The sequence below is a fragment of the Oryctolagus cuniculus genome, chromosome 2 (genome assembly GCF_964237555.1).
Source record: "Oryctolagus cuniculus chromosome 2, mOryCun1.1, whole genome shotgun sequence".
NCBI lineage: Eukaryota > Metazoa > Chordata > Mammalia > Lagomorpha > Leporidae > Oryctolagus > Oryctolagus cuniculus.
This window is the reverse complement of record NC_091433.1, coordinates 106,860,965-106,878,387: the sequence shown is the minus strand read 5'-3', so window position 1 is coordinate 106,878,387 and position 17,423 is coordinate 106,860,965. Positions and strand designations below refer to the sequence as shown.

The 17,423-nt window shown below is 44.2% G+C and overlaps 1 protein-coding gene across 46 annotated transcripts in view; it reads left to right on the top strand.

Annotated features, from left to right (window-relative positions):
* MAP4K4 (mitogen-activated protein kinase kinase kinase kinase 4) overlaps positions 1 to 17,423 on the top strand; it is a 185,393-nt gene that overhangs the window by 101,015 nt on the left and 66,955 nt on the right. For all 46 annotated transcript variants that reach the window (XM_051835170.2, XM_051835218.2, XM_051835191.2 and 43 more), the window contains one exon: positions 17,132 to 17,257. In XM_051835170.2, coding sequence (XP_051691130.1) covers positions 17,132 to 17,257 — 126 coding nt within the window. The remainder of the gene's footprint in view (positions 1 to 17,131; positions 17,258 to 17,423) is intronic.

Here is a 17,423-nt window from a genome sequence, read left to right as displayed (position 1 = left end):
TGTTGGGATGTCTCTCTTTCTCTGCCTTGCAAATAAATTAAAAAGTTAAGAATTATTAAAATGTATTACTTAATCATTTTCTGTACTATTTGGGATAGTTTTAAATATTGAAAAGAAATAGAGAAAATGTATTTATTCCTACTGAAAATGTGCCAAAGTACTAATTGCTTTGGTCTCATGCAATTTTGGTTCATTGGGACTGGAAATGTCAAATGTAAATCATTGTTTGCGGGTTTTTTAACTTTTGTTTTTAAAGCTATTCACAAAATTGCAATAATTTGTTCTTTTAAACAATTGCCAAATACTTAGTCTTTTGAAAACATTCTATTTTTGGTTTGAGTGAAATTAGAAAGATTAATTATGCTTTAGAAGGAACTTCTTAATCTCTTGGTAAAGTAAGACTTGTGAGAAGAGATTCCTTGCAATTGTTAATGAGCGTTCTTCAAGCAGATTGATCCTAATTTCTTAGATTAATTCCATCACTGAATGAGTCAAGTGCATTTTTTTCTAAGAAAAACAAATAACTGAATTTAAAAGTCAACAATTTTTGCACAACCAAAATTGCTGGTTTTCAAAGTGTGGATGTTATACTTTCATCATCCCATCCCTCTCCCCACCATCTTTTAAAACAGGACATGAAAGGACACAAGGAGAACCAGTGAGGGGAAGAGGTATGTGGGATCAAGTCTGAAGGAATCCAGACACAGGCTTCCCGGAGTCCTGTTGCAGGGGAGTCACATGGGATGTGCTCCATTACTCTAGCGATGAGCTGTAAGAGTGCATGTGAAGTGGTGTCTAGCAGGGGAACTCACTGGAGACTCAGTGCCCGGCATTTTTAGTCGGTGCTGGTCTTCTGACCACCTCTGCCTGGCCCATACCAAAAGTTGTGGATTCCCAGGAGGAATATAGCTATTTGCATAAACTGTGCTGTGTACCGTCTAGGCATAGTGAGCCACTCCAGGTCCAGGAGTGGTAGAGACTGTCATGCAATTAAAAGCCCAGATGCCAGCTAAGGCCAACATTGCAAGCAGAACTTTCTAAGGCTAGTTTAGCCCTTGGGAGCAGACAGCTCTTCCCATCCATCACCTGCCCCTTGTCCCTGTTTGCATGTGTGATTGCCCAAACCCAGCATGTCTCTTGTGAGTTCCTACGTCCCCTGGCCTTACCCTCTTTCTGTTGCTGGCAGTTCCACCCTTCTCACTACACAGGCCAAAGCAGCCCTGGAGTCCTGCTTACTTCTGGCATCTGCCACTTAGCTAGTCTTCTCAGGAAATCCTGTTGGTGCTGCCTCAGACAGTGTCCATTTTGTATCACAACAACCTTGGCAGGTAGTAGATTGTGGGTGGGGGTAGGTTGGCCTCACGTCAATAACTGTTGAATCTGGATCATAGGCAGCATTTGTTCTACTTTTGTATTTCTGAAATTCACAACAAGTTACGTTTGTGAGTCTGATGGTCTCCTCAGAGCCAGTGAGTCTGTAAGAAAACAGCACGCACGAGGATCTGCCCCTTCCCATCACAGCTCTCCTGCTGCCACTCTGCTGCAGCCGCTGCGGTCTGCCGCAGCTCCTAGCAGGCCGCTCTGCTTCGAGGCCTGTTCACCAGTCCCTTCTCCCCACAGCAGCCACGTGGTCTTTGTGAAGCAAAGTCAGATCTGTATCTTTCCACAGCACTAATGTAGAGTAAAGGAAAAGCCCAGGTTCCTACAGTGGCCAGCAGTATCCTGCTTGATCGGCCTCCCAAACCGGTTCCTCCTCAGTCCTGCTCTGCTTCCATTTTGTAGTCCTCCATGAACCCACACAGGCTGTGTGTGTGCCACCAGCCTGCCAGCTGCTCCTTCCTGAAGCCCTGTCTTTTGCGGTCTGTTCTCTCTGCCTGGAACGCACTCCCTCGTGACGATGTGGTTCACTCCCCCCTTCGTGTGTGGACCCGCTGGATGGCACCTTCCCCCTTGGAAGGCTTGCACCCTGTTGCGTGTGCCCTTTTACCACGTTACAGCGGGTAACTGGCTCATTTATGATGCTGAGTGTGTATCACCTGCCTTCACCACCACCCCACTGACCTCCTGACCCCCAAGAAGATGAATTCCATGATGACAGGCACTTCGCCTTTTTTGTTCCTCCATGTGTCTGTGGTTCATGCACACTGGTTCAGTGATAGGATCTGTGCTGGAAGGCATACCGGAAATTTACTAGTTTGTTCTCTCCCTTATTTATATATAAAGAACCTAAAGCTCAGAGGAGTTTTGAGCATGTATATGTGTGTCTGTGTGTGCTTTTGTTCATGAAAACTATTTGAAGATTAAACATTTTGATTGTCTTTTAATTATATATGATGAGATACCCTTTAATATGTGATAAAATGGTAAAGCAATATAGTTGGAAAGAAAAACGTTCAAATATCCTGTGCCCATTCCATTAGCACTTCACCTGTTAAATGGTGAATCGTTGGCGTAGTGGCTAAAATGCCACCTGGGATGCCTGCATGCATTTTGTAGTGCCTGGGTGTGAATCCTATCTCTGCTTCCTATTCCAGCTTCCTGCTAATACACACCTTGAGAGGCAGCAGGTGATGGCTCAGTGGTTGGGTCCCTGCCATACTTTCAGATACCTGGATTGAGTTCCTTTCCTGGCTCCCAGCTTTGGGCTGGCCCAGCACTGGTTGTTGCAGGCATACAGGGAACTGAACCAGTGGATGGGAACTCTTGTTCTCAGCCTCAGCCTCTCTCTCTTTGCTGCTTAGATAGATAGATAGATAAAAGGGTCTCCTCAGCGCCTTCTTCCTAAATTTAATTACTATAACTGTGTTCAAGTTTACATTTTCTTCATAGGAGTTGAGTATAAATTCATATGTCCATATGATAACATTTTGTGGATTGCTTAGTTTGGTAGTCTATCAGTGTGTTCTGTGATTATCTGTCATAAGAACAGGATTTTGAAGTTTATATGCCAATAAAATCATTTTAGAATAAAAGTTTAATTGGAAAATCTGAACCCTTCTCCCTCCTGGTTAGGTCATGCTCTGAGAGAAGGAAAGTAAGAAATGTGTAGTGAGAAATCTTTATCTTTTCATTATTCTGACTCCTGTACTAGAAAAGAGGGTTGACTTCAGTGGGATTGATCTAAAATTAGATTAGGGAGCCAGGAGCTGATTGGTTGAGTTTTCAGCTTCTGTCCGCATCCCTAGTTTTTTGGGTGTGTTAATCTGTGAATGACTGTAAGTGTTGTGGGGAGCCGGGCTGTCTAACCCAAGAGCAGAAAAACTCGTCTGAAAGCCATCCTGTGATAAACAAGCAGACCCTGTGGGAGCAGCCCCCTCTGAGGACTGTTCCACATTGCACACCACAGCATCGGTGCTGCAGATCATACTCTGTCCCCTGGATTTTAACTGCACACCAAGGTGGCGTGACAGAACCAGGATTATGTTGTGGCTGTAATCCTGCCCCAGAGTTGGAATTCGGTTTTGTTCACTTTTGACAAACTCATTGAACTTTGGGCATTATGTGTAGCTTGGTGTGTGTCAGAAGTTTAAAATGATCTTCAGGATCATTACATTAACTTCTAGTTGAAACCATGGTGGGATGAAAGAAATTTATCTTCTGGCTCCTCTCCCTAGTGCTCCTGGGCACTGATTCGTTTCCAGCTCTGATGCAAGGTGCAAATCCTGACCAAGCAGAAACCTGCCTCCCAGCCTGATCTGTTCTGTGTTGTTATCTGGGTATCCCTGGGGCTCTGCAGCCTTGAACTGTGCAGTGAGCCTTTCTTGCAGCATAGGAACTTGTTGAATCCTTCATGTCTAGAGGTCTCAGACTTTCCCTCTTCCTTCATGCAGTGGCAGTAGCAGCTATGGCTTGAGAGGTCTAGAAGCAGTCAGTTCTTAAGGCTAGCAGTGCCTGCTTGCCTTTGGAGCTGTGCTGGCTTAGGAGATATGTCTGTAGGTTTAGCCCTCACTAGTTGTTACTTTCTGAGGCTTTTATTGAGGTATAACATACATACAGAAAAGTGCACAAATAAAAGCTCAAGAAGTCACCAAAACTCAGACACATCCCTCCCGTGAACCTCAACCAGATCAAGCAGTAGAATGTTGCCAGCACCTGGGAGCACCCTGGGACGGCCTTGCAGCCACTCCTCCTCACAGGCGTACCCCTCTCCCACCTCTAATACCGTGGCTTGCTTTTGCCTTGATGAAGTGGGAACCGTATGGCATGCTTCGTGACCGGCTTCTTCTCTGAATGTTGTATTTGTGAAGTGCACCCCTATCAGTGCACTCGGGGTAGTTCATTCATTCTCATTGCTGATTCCCGGGTGTCCCATTAGTCTCCAGGTGAGTCCATCTCTGCTGTTGATGCAGAACTGGTCTCATGGCCTGGCACTGCCTTGCATGTAGGAGGTGCCGAGTTAAACTGATGTGGAAAGAGAAGGGTATTTGTCTAATGTAGGAACATCTTTTCTGATTTGTTTTTCGTTGGCTTACTTGTGAGAGTCCAAATCCAGAGTAGGTATTGTTGCTGACTTTTGATGACTTGGAATGAAGTATTTCTTAAGAGCTTCTTCAGCACTCCCTGCCATCCTGGTTGGCTCACAGAGCTTTCCCGGTCCTTCAGGTCCCCAGGAGAGAGTTCCTGGTCAGGTGCCTCTTAACAGAGGCCTCCATTGCTGTTCTTCCCTCCTCGTGAGGCCAGTAGCTTTCCTACTGACCCTGCTGCTCCTGCAGCGTGTCTTCCCATCTCTCTTGGTGTGGTGCAGGTTTAGGGCAGAATAAAGGTAGGGAGCTAGAGCCAAACAAAATTCCAAACAAGCCTGTGTTCTTGCTGCCCCCAACTCTCCAACCTGCACTGCACCCCAACACACACATGGAGATCCTCAAATGAGAAATCTCTTATTTAGGTTCTACTTATTCTTGTGTTTGATGACAAGGATTTTTTAAAAAATAAAGCCTTGCCGTGTATGGTCATACCTAAGAGAGCAGCAATGACAGTGGTAACTGGTTGACAAAATGTTTAGTTACTTGGTATTTCATGATGCTGAATCATGTTCCTGGAGACCCCTGGATAATGGTTTCTTTTGTGAGCTTTGACACTTTGGTTTTTTAAAGATTTATTTATTTGAAAGACAGAGCTAGAAAGAGAGAGAGAGCTAAAGAGAGAGAAAGAGAAAGAGAGACCTTCCATCCACTGGTTCACTCCCCAGATAGCCACAACGGCTGAAGCTGTGCTGATCCGAAGCCAGGGGCTCCCCCCACCCCTGGGTCCTCCACATTGGCCACAGAGGCCCCAGGACCTGGGCCATCCTCCACTGCTTTCCCAGGCCACAGCAGAGAGCCAGAAGTGGAGAAGCCGGGACTCAAACCCAGGCCCACATGGGATGCCGGCACCTCAGGCGGTGGCCTCGCCTGCTATGCCACAGGCCACTGCGCTGGCCCCAATTACTTAAATCTTAGTTCAGGTGGTTCAGCCCTGGTCTTTTCTTATGTTCAGCATCTGTTACTTCATTTGTGAGGAAAGAAGACAACTGGCCATCTAGCCTGTCTCTGAGCTGACCTGTGACATCATGTCACAGCATGGACACAGCTGTGGAATTTTCTGTCTGCTTGGAAGCCCCAGTACCAACACCTCTAAAAATGTAGTTTTTATCTTGCAATTATATGAAACTTACCTGCTACATTAATAGAACAATGCCAAATATACACTTGTTTGACATGGAAGACATGGGTGACCCAAAAATCCAATATGATTTTCCATGTAAGCTTGGCCATCAGTGGATTAGAAGGATCATCTTTCTCCTGACTGTGTACCCATGTCACTTAATCCATCCCGTATGCTACCATGGTTATGCTAATTTTATTTACTGCAAGTTAAAGAAATGACTGCTTGGGAGCAGTAGTTAGTAAAGCAGCTGTGGCTGGACTGAATCTCACCAGGGACTCAAGTCTGAGGTGTGTTTCTCAGCAGCTCCTGCGTGGCGGTTAAGGGAGACTTAGCGATCTCCTAGCACTGCTGTGGGGTGTTTCTTTAAATGGGTGATTAATGTGTATGTGTTAGTTTAGTTGTATTTAAGTAATCAAAACATACTGTATATTGTAAACTTATAATTAGTGTGTGCATATAACTAACATAGAAACAGTTAACTTCATTAGCTCTCTCACATTGGACTTTCCTCTCTGGATTTGTCTTGTTTTCTTGGAGAAAGCTCAGAATACCATTTAAAAGTACAAAGAGCTCAGGATTTGTTACTTATATCTCTAAGATTTTAGAATTTTTTTTGAAGATTTATTTTATTTATTTGAAAGACTTAGATAACAGAAAGAGGTATAGACAGGTCTTCCATCTGATGGTTCACTCCCCAAATGGCCGCAATGGCCAGAGCTGAGCTGATCCGAAGCCAAGAGCCAGGCGCTTCCTCTGGATCTCCCATGTGGGTGTAGGGGCACAAGGACCTGGGCCATCATCTGCTGCTTTCCCAGGCCATAGCAGAGAGCGGATAGGAAGAGGAGCAGCCGGGACTTGAACCAGCGCCCATATGGGATGCTGACACTTCAGTCCAGGGCTTTAACCCACTGCGCCACAGCTTACTGTGGACTCTTAAACTTGTTCTTTTGGAGGTTTTCCTTTTAAAGTTTGTAGTTTTAGATAACTTAAGTTTTAACTCATTCTTTCCCTATTCTGCATGTGTTTTTAGTTAGGAAAACTGATAAAACTAGTTCTGCAAATAGAAGTTACTGCACTATAGTGTACAGGTTTTAGCACAGGGCTTTCCACAGCTGTAAGTGTACCTGAGTGTGTAAACAGTCACACACATGAGAGCACTCCTGCACACTGCTGAGAGGTCAGAACCAGGCTACCAGTGTACTTGTACTGAACCTGTTAGGAAAAGAGGGCCTTTTTTAAAAAAATTAATTTTATTTATTTATTTGGAAAAGAGGGCCTTTTCTTGATTTCTTGTGGAGATTTGCTTTGTTTTATTGATAGCTTAGTCTAGGCTTGAGAATGTAAAAGTGATTTTGCTGGCCCGCTTCTTGGTTTTCTTGCTTTGGTTCTGTATGGTGTGTTGGTTCCGGGTTTTTTTTTTTTTTAAATGTGGGCTCTTCCCAGGTTTCTTCCTGGTAAGTTCCACGCAGGCACGAGTTGTGTATCCTCTGTTCCTTGTGCCTTGGTTCTGTCCATCTGCACTATGGGCCCATCTGTGTGTCTTTTACCAGTCCTGACCCTGTTCTCTCAGTGCAGTGCCCTGCACCCAGCTTGCGATGGAGCAGGCCCCCCATACATACATGCATACTGAAGGCATTTGTACCAACAGATGGATCTGTGGGTGAGTCTCTTGTTAAAAGACTGTCAAGGAAAGTGCCAGCACAGCTTCTTAGCCTTCATTGTTGGGGTTGATGGCAGGTGATTCGTTTTGGCAGTTAAAGGTGGGTGAGATGGGCAGATTCCAGCATGATCATAGCCTTTGTACTTAATAAACCTGAGTTGGTGAATGACTTTACTGGAGATGTTTATTTGAGCATGTAATGACCTGCCTTAAATTTAGGTTTCTTTAAGTCACTTGATATTCTTGAAGGAAGAAAGGCTATTTGAAGACTTACTTGATATGGTTTTCCTGATGTTGATAAGTGCACATTCCGTTTTGTGCAGAAATCTACCTACTCCCCCTACCGGGATTGGTGTCTTGTAGTTTTTTTTTTTTTTTTTTTTTTTGTTTGTTTGTTTGTTTTCCTTTCTGACAGCTCTGTTCTTTTGTTTCCCACTGCGAAGGTTCCAGTTTTAAATCAGTTGCCTTTCCTTGGCTAGCCTGAGAGCCAGTAGACTGACACCACGCGCACCATGTGTTTTGCTTCATAGTCATTCGGAGTGTGGGGAGATGCTGATCACGAGAACGGGAGGACTGTGTTGTTCTTTAGGGAGTGGTGGTGTTTGGCTGTTGGCAGAGAGCATCTGCAGTGATGAGAGCCTGCCTTTCACATCTCTCTCCACGCCACCTCCACCAGAGGAAGGAGAAGTGGGTTAAGGAACACAGCCTCAAGTTAATGAGCTGCTCTTAGAGCACAATGACTTACTTCTTGCAGTTTTGTGAAACGTGTGCAGGAGACTGCCTTAAAGTTCTGTATAAAATGACTAATAGCAAACAAGTGTGCTGATTGCTTATCTTTCTCATGAACTACATCTTTGCTTTAAGTAATTGGTGTACAGCTTGCACACAGTCCTGGGGGGAGTGGCAGGAGACTATAATAAAGCAAAAAAAGCAAGTTAAAGATAGTGTAACACCAGCTTATATCTTCAAGATTTGTGGAAATTTGAGTTTTATGAAAATATTTAAATTGAATTATGTTAATCTGTGTTATTCATTTCTGTTGTAAAATTAGAGATTTATTTTCTGAAAAGCACTTTCTATTTCTGTGCAGTAAAATTCACATTTTAAGTAATAATATCTTAGAATCACATTCAAAAGAAAACATTTTCTGACAAAATACAAATAGTGCTCAATATCAGTCATATGTACTGTATTCTAAGCATATCTCGGGGTGAAAATACTAAATAGAGAGTGGTACTGTTTTAGGGCCCATTTGCTGGAAGTGTTCCTTAATGCTTTGGGGTACAGTTGTGGCCTGTAGAATCCATGCCCTCATAGGCTGGTCAAGTGGCAGAGTTTTTCTGTTAGGACTTTGAAGCTTCTGATTCTGTATTCTTCTCTTCAGATGGCTTGATATGTTTCTAAGAAATAGAGAAAGTTTGGAGGAAGAGACATTTTAAATATTATTGCCAAATACATGCATGTTCCTGCACTTAGTTGCTGAAGATCTCTTAAGTGAAGGAAGTCTCATCAGGAATTAGAATACCCCAATTCTGTTTTTCTGTGTAAATCTGTGTGGAACCTAATCACTGTCTTCTCAAGTCCACGGACTTCACACCTGGGAGTTCCCATGAGGATTCTTGAGGCTTCAGGCTAATGAAATTCGACTCAGAGGTTGCACAATTATATTTGAATGGAAATGCCATTTCAGAAGAAAGATAAATTGTCCACAATGAGACAGAATTATTTGAAAGTAAGAAAATGGCAGTGTATACACATTTATTTCCTTGTTATAACTGACACACTGTGGCAAATTGCTTCTCACAGCAGGGGTGGGGGCGGGCAGTGGGAGCCGGGCAGAGGTGCTGCTGGTTTGGTGTAACCATGAAACTGGAAAGACAGCTTTCCAGGGAAGGATGTGTGCGTCTTCTCTAGGTGTTTGTTGTTCAGTCACTTCTGTTTTCACTCACCTGTTGTGGTGTATTGTATCATGAGACATATCAGAGTAATATATAAGCAGGAGTTGGGGTGACTTAAGATAGAAATGGAGGAGACATGAAAGTGAGGGAAAGATTAAAAGTATGATACTAAAAAACCTTTGCTTGACCTGAAGTAGCCTTAAGGTTAACATTTTGAAAATTTCTGAGCTGTGTAAATACTGGTATATTGCCCATGAACCTGGCTCTCCCCTGCCCCAGAAATCAGTACCTCTCCAACCATGGTGTATAGAGTAGTACTTGCTTCATTTTGGCAATGCGAATAACTTGTGTATAGGAACTGAAATCAAACAAAAATTAATTTGCTCAAAAAAGCAGTATAATTTCATATATTTTTTCCTGCATCTATTTTTTAAAGATTTATTTTATTTATTTGAAAGAGTTACAGAGAGAGGTAGAGACAGAGAAAGAGGTTTTCCATCCACGCTGGTTCACTCCCCAGATGGCCGCAACAGCTGGAGCTGCGCTGATCCGAAGCCAGGAGCTTCTTCTGGGTCTCCCATATGGGTTCAGGGGGCCCAAGGACTTGGGCCATCTTCTACTGCTTTCCCAGGCCATAGCAGAGAGCTGGATCTGAAGAGGAACAGCTGGGACTCAAACCAGCGTCCATATGGGATGCTGGTGCTTCAGGCCAGGGCTTTAACCCGCTGTGCCACAGCACCAGCCCCTCCTGCATCTGTTTTAAAATGACTTAAAAATATTCTTTGAGTGGAGGAAATAGGATGTTTACTCTGCTATTCTAGTTGAGGGGTTAGAACCCTGGTAAATCTAAATTGTTGCATTCTAGAACCTGCATGTACTACATTATAATTTAATGCTGTTCCATGGATTCCTTTGAAGAATAGGTCTTTTCCCTTGACCTCAGACAGGTTCCTCATAGGCTGCGTTGCTAGTGCTCACTGAATCCTCCCTCATGTGGGATCTCAGCTCTCCAGGGCTTGCCCCCTACCTGCAGCACTGTGCTCTCTGCTGTTCTGTTGTGCACTTACAGTCACTGTGGTTGCCCCAGGCCCCTCAGTTCTGTCTCTTCGACTCCTTAGACACTCCATTTGGGTTTCCTCTGCCTTTGCAGCAACCGAGACTCTTCTCAAGGCACTAGATTGGGGCAATTACAGGGCTTTCACCTGAGCTTCATTCTTTCAGGGATTACGGTCCTTCGTATTACCTGGTGTTTTAAGTTCCTTCATATGTATGTCTGGTTTTAATTGCTCAGGTGGGAGTGTAAATCATCTTGGCCAGCAGCCAGAGTTCCCCATGTTCTCATTTACTGAAGATTTTTTCTGAACCTGACACTTGTTTGACTCCATGTCCGACATATAAATAGATACTCTGCTGCATGTGAGTGGACAGATGGATCCCATATAAAATGCACAAGCATTGCTCACCAAACTCTCTGCAGAGCTGAGCCCCTTGTTGCTGTTTCTTTCTTGTTTTTAGTGTCTTAAGCAATACTCTAATCTGCATTCTTTTCTTGCTTGAATCGGGAAGCTTTATGGAGTTTGCCACTGGTTTAAGGAAGGGTCTGACTGAACAGAGACAGCATCATGAGTGCTCCTCTTAATTCTCCCTGTGCTCCAGGAACACTGGAAAGACTCAGTTTTAAGAAGTTGTGGGCCTGGGTTGGCACATCACAGCAGACAGGAAGAAGTGACCATGAGGCCAAGGCAGGAACAGCTTTGTGGTGCTGCCGACCCAGTAGAAAGCAGTTTACCCAGCAAGGCTCGAATTCTTGAGGCTCCCTAGGGCCTCACTGTTCCAAGAATGGAACACCCCAAGGAAGTGGATTGGCAGTTGACCTTAGAGCAGCAAAGAGGGGAAGGGCCCTCTAGTCAGTGACAAAAGAGGTAGACCATGGGAGGAATTACCAAAAACTCATTTTTAGTTCTTAAGGGGGCAGGCTTCTTTGTCCCAAACTCTTAATGTTGTTTTATCCAGATTGGGAAAGTGGTACACATCAAGTGTGGAAAGTTAGGAAATGTAAGAGGAAAATATAATCCAGAGGTTATCTTTGGTAGCATTTTTCCTTCCCCTCCCTCCTTTTTTTCACTCCTGTGCATTCATTAAAGCATACATGTGGTTATCTGAACAGACACGTATTGTGTATGGAAAAAACTTGATGTCAAGAATATACTGTTCTGTTAGGTACTGAACATTTTGGGTTACTGGTCCTTTCTGGCCCAAGACTGTGGGAGATGATTGGCTTTTGGTCACATTGAGAATGACTTGGTAGTTCCGTTTCTCATCTCCATCAGGATCCAGGTTTCAGGACCTGGTTTAGGTTACCTCAGCAGGACATCCTCGTGGTGGTGGTGGTGGTGGTGTGTCGCTGTGGGTCTGGGGCTGTGTGTGGGATTCCCTAATGGAGGAGGAAATAGGAGGGATTCCAAAATCACGTACTGATGGGAATTGTTTCAAATTATAATTGTCTTTAAATGAAACTTGTACCCAGGCCGGCACTGTGGCTCAATAGGCTAATCCTCTGCCTGCGGCGCCAGCACACCGGGTTCTAGTCCCGGTCGGGGCGCTGGATTCTGTCCCAGTTGCCCCTCTTCCAGGCCAGCTCTCTGCTGTGGCCTGGGAGTGCAGTGGAGGATGGCCCAGGTGTTTGTGCCCTGGACCCCATGGGGGACCAGGAGAAGCATCTGGCTCCTGGCTTCGGATCAGTGCGGCGGCCATTGGAGGGTGAACCAACGGCAAAGGAAGACCTTTCTCTCTGTCTCTCTCTCTCTCACTGTCCACTCTGACTGTTAACAACAACAATAACAAAAAACTTGTACCCAGGTATTTTGCTGTCTGGTGGGGTTTGGCATGATTTTTGACATGAAACTTTGGAAAGATCTGATGGTTTCATAAAGAAAATAGTAATCTGTCTTATGATTTTCATGTTTGAGTAGGCTCCCATATTCAGTGTTTGTCGTGCTGTGATTTTTGGTGGGGATTATCAGAGAGCTGTATGTTGGCTTCCCTGTAGTTCTGGGCGTCATTCATGGGCACAGTTGCCCCAGGTTGTTCACATGTGAGTGATGCTGAGGGAATGGGATGTTGTGTTCCCTGTCCTGCATCATAGCCTGAAGGCCCTTGCCTGCATCTGGGTGAGCAGAGGCTTTGTGTAATTCTCTGTCATGCATTTGTGGATACCAGCTGTGTGATACAGTCTCATTGACATATTCAGCAAATGGCAGGCTTTGTAAAAGACATCGGAGATCTAGAGATCTGTGTGAGAACTTGATTGGGCATAGCAGAAGTTCTGTACTGTGCCTTTAAACAGAAGCTATGCAGGTTAAAGGTTGCAGGGCCAAAACACTTGGGCTTTGGAATCCCAAAAGAAGCTCCCTGAGTACAGAGCTAGAGAGAGCATGCCTTTTTGTGTGAATTGTCTTTAGAACAGTGTTTTTTCCATGTCTGAATTTGCATTTTAGGTAGGACTTCTTGGGGTATGTTTCCTGTTGGGGGTTTATTGTGTAACTGATTGATCTTGGGGTTTGCCAGGTAAAAGACAATCTATTCTCATTTTTTTAGCAGCTCACTCTCATGTAAAGAAGGATTGAGATGGGAAACTTGGAAACTTGTTTAAAAGATAGATAGATCCATTCTAAATATATATTCACTCGTACATTTTGGTGCAGAAATTTGGCCAAGATGTTTATGTTAACTCTATGAGCTCATAGAGGTAAGAGTGAACAGTGGATTGTTCAGCCATCACTGAGTAGATGTTTAGGTCTATAAAGAGGGGACACCAGCAGGGGGGAAGATGATTGATTAGCTCAGAATACTGCCCAGTCCTCTTGGATTCCAGGTGCCCTTTTCTGAAGTTTGTCTGTCTCTCCTCACGTAGTTACTATGCATCATTGGGCTGAGAGAGGATTTATAGCAAGTTTAAACAGCATTTTCAGTGGGCATTAAAAACAAACAACAAAGCACTGATGAGATGCACGCCTGTGTGCCCACATGGTGGAGTGCAGGGCTTGTCATATGACTCATTTACACACCCATTGCTGCCTGTGATGGTCAGCTCTGTGCAGATGTTCTCCCCTCCCCCACCCTCTGACAGCCAAAGATGCGACTAAAACTCACTGAGACAAAGACCTTTTCTATGGAAGTTTGCTCCCCCTGGTTGGAGTCCAGAATGCTAATTGGCATCAGCTGCATTAAATCACCAAGTACAGGGCTAGCAGCTGCCTCACTATTGGAGAAAACCAGGAGGGAGCCTTCCCTTTCTTATAGAAATGGCCACTCTCTCCTTTCAAGTTACCCTTATTAGTACTTTTTTCGTCTGTATGGTTGTGGTTTCCTAAAGAAGGGCGTGGAGGGCACATTAGTTTGGATTGGGCTTGGACGCATGAGGTATATAAACTTCCTCCAGGTAGTTTTGCCAGTTCCACTTTCTTCTCACAAGTGGGCTTGTTGTTGTATTTCAGTTCCTGTTCTAGCTGGCTTCACATCTGTTTTCTGCTGTATGTCCTCAGCCCTAATGATGTCTGTTTCAGATGGTGGCAGCGATGTTGGTAGTGTATGTACACGTATTTAAGTGTTGGAGTGAAACCCCAAACTTGTTTTTAAACAATGACCAAAGGCAGATTGGAACTCAGAAGTTGATTCATTATTACTGTACTCTAAAGACAACATGAAGTATTGTATAATAAGCATTAGTCATAATTAGGATTCCAGTTACAGTTGGCTCAAAGCCATTGGCAGATTCTGTATTTCTAATGCTTTTTCTCCAAGGTGGGCACCCATAATTAGATATTTAGTGACATTTAGTGGTGTTAAATGCCCTGTTATTGTATAAGATGTGTGGTAGTGATCTATTTTAAAATCATGAAAACAAGCTTTATATATAAAGTTCATCCTAAAATTTGAGAGGTTTCCTCTAAATATTTTTTCTTTAAGATTTATTTGAAAATCAGAGTTACAGAGAGAGAAGGAGAGGCAGAGAGAAAAGGAGAGAGGTCTTCCATCTGCTAGTTCACTGCCCAGTTGGCCACAGTGGCTGGAGCTGCACTGATCTGAAGCCAGGAGCCAGGAGCTTCTTCCAGGTCTCCCATGCAGGTGCAGGGCCCCAAGGACTTGGGCCATCTTCTACTGCTTTCCCAGGCCATAGCAGAGAGCTGGATTGGAAGTGCAGCAGCTGGAACTTGAACCAGTGGCCATATGGGATGCTGGCACTGGAGATGGCGGCTTTACCCACTACGCCACAGCATTGGCCTCATCATTATTTCTTCCAGTTTAGTTTCATATGCTTTTAGGATTTATCTAAGACATGTAAAATACTCTGATCACTGTATTTCTGTATGTTTGGGCATTTCAGTCATATTAGAAAAGCTGTCGCCAGATTTGATTGTGTCTAAAGGTGCCTGTATACTGCACTGATTATAAATGCAGCACAGTTTTGAAGATGTTACAATGGATGTCTTATGGTTGATGCTGGTCACTGTTTCATTCCGTAAAATATTGTGTTATCTCTATCCAGGAGCATTGTCTAATCAGAGAAATACAGTGTGCCACGGCAGTCTACCAACAGTGTTTAAGAACTTTAAAATGTGTGCTTGATTTTCCACTCACTAGATTGTGAAAATATCAAGTGCTTATGGAAGGTCTTAATTCTTATTACAGAGTGGTAAACAAATTAGATGCCAGAAAACATAGGTTTGTTTTGAAACTAAAAGGAAAGACTAACACATCAAAACTAGTTGCAACTTGTCTGAGCCAGGAGCTCAGGCCAGGTCTCCCACGTGTGGCAAGTGTTAGGAGGTGACCCTTGGCAAGGCTTAATCTAAGTTTTTATCTCCATCATAAGAAGGAATTCAAAGAAGAGATAGAGAAGAGTGAACAGACATAAGATTGGTTTAAAGCAAAAGTACACTCGAGGGATGATTGTGGGCAGGCTCTGCAGAGAATGCAGTGCCAGCAAGGTTCAGGCCATCCTTCTACATGATCTGGAGGCACAGGAAGTGGTGTCTGGAGTGGAGCTTAACTAAAGATTCAAAGGGGAAAAAGTTTGTGGTGGAGATTGAGTATCACCCATTTCCTTGCCATTTGGGGGAAATCTCAGAAGTCACAGGGTTGGGTGCATAATGGGAGTGATGGCAATTTATTATACTGACATGATGATGACCTAAAGATCACCTGGTGGACACAGCCTACAGCCATATAGAATATTTTCAGCTGACACTGGTTCTAAGTTGCAATATCGTAGAGCATGTGGTCTTCTGCTACATGGGAGGGGGATTTGGGCAGTGCACAGAATGGGGATTTGAGGCAGTGTGTGGAGAGGGGATTGGGTGGGCAGCACAGGCTAGGCTGTTTATGTGGGCTGGCCCAGGCTGTCACTGTCAAACCTCAACTCATTTGCTAGTGCCACCTCCCTGTTTATATCAGCAGAGACCTAACTACCTGAGCTATTATTGCCACCTCCCATGGTCTGCATTAGCAGGAAGCTGGAGTTGGAAGCCAGGCACTCCAGTGTGGGACATAGACATCTTAACTGACTTCTTACCTGCCAGGCCAAACACACACTCCAGAAATTTCTGTTTTAAAAAGACGATCTTTTTCCATTTGGCGTTGTCACTAATTTCCAATCAATGTTGCAGCTTTTGCCTGGTTTTTTTTTTTTTTTTTTTTTTTTTTTTTTTTTTTTTTTTTTGCGGTTATAATATTTGCAAACTGAACTTCCTTTAGGTCTGTAAACCATTGAGACTAGTTGTTAGGCTACAACACTGGGCTTTTCAGAGGTGTGTATGTGCATGTGTTCTCTCCTGACTGTAACACACACTCTACTAATCAGAAACCCTGAGTTGCCCTGGAGAGAGGAGAACCGCAGTTACAAGTGGAAAGAGGGCGGTGTCAATGTAGAAAAGTGGGGAAGTTCCTTAAACAGGATGTCACGGTAGGATCTAGAGAGCGCATCCTGAGCTCTTTCTTAAAGCGCTTGTACTGTTTTCCTACCCAAAGCTGGTTTTCTCTTTTCCTGTCTATTCTCTTGTTTCTCATTTTAATTCTGTTTCCCCCTCGTTCTCATGCCACCTGCAAACCTTCCTTAATCTGATGCGGACAGTCTGTCGTGGGTGGACAACAAGGAACGGAATGCACACCTGGGATGGTGCAGTTTCTGTGCTGGGCCTGTGTGAGCGAATGGCAGAGACCGCAGCCTTCTGAGCCCCTGTCATTCATAGAGCAGCTTCTTTGTTTTCTAGCCCTATGTTGCCACCTGTTCACTCTCCCATCTTCTCACACAAGCCCTGCATCTGTTCCTCTGCTTATCGCGCTTTAATAAAGCAGGGGGCTAGGGGAACAGCCTGCCGAGTGAGGTGTTGTTTCTGGGGCCAGCTGACCCTCTTTCTGGCTTGGCATAGTCTCACTAAGCACACCACTGGGGGACCACACTGTTGGCCTGTACTCACATATTCAGTGAGCTGCCTGCAGCCTTGCAAGCTTTTGGGGCCAGGTGATTTGTATTAAAAAATGTTTTCTAGAAAGGAAATAGCCTTTCCAAGTAATTAGTTAAAATACTATTAGTTCCTCTTTTTGGCCCCAGTTGAGCAAATTGATAAGCAGATTGAAACCATGAGGCCACATTTCAGGTGGAAGAGCAGGGCTGGCCCTGTGCCTGCTGCTTCTCATGTTCCTCTTCACTTTCACACTTCATGTCGTTCCTGCCATAGGTTATAGTCACGTTGCCAAGGTCGAGGCCTCTTAGGTCTCCTCTTGGCACAAGGATAAAGTGAATGTATACCCTCCACCCTTCCCCTTCTGGAGGGATGGGGCTTGTGTTTTTAGGTTATTGGGTATATGTGGCAAAAGTAAAATGATGCATGTCATTCAAATGCCATGGCTTTTCTTTTTTCTTAAGGATGAAGAGGAAGAAATCAAACTGGAGATAAATATGCTGAAGAAATACTCTCATCATAGAAATATTGCAACATACTACGGTGCTTTCATTAAAAAGAGCCCTCCAGGACACGATGACCAACTCTGGGTAGGTGAATGTTTCCTGAGGATTTTGTTAACATTCTTCTTGGACTGTGTGATAAGGATACTAAGGACTTTCTAGGGGGTAGGAGCAAAAACACAGAAGGGGCTGTAGCTGAGAAATTCTGTAGGCTTCCTCAGCCTGTTTATTTAGCTAGTTGATTTCACATTAC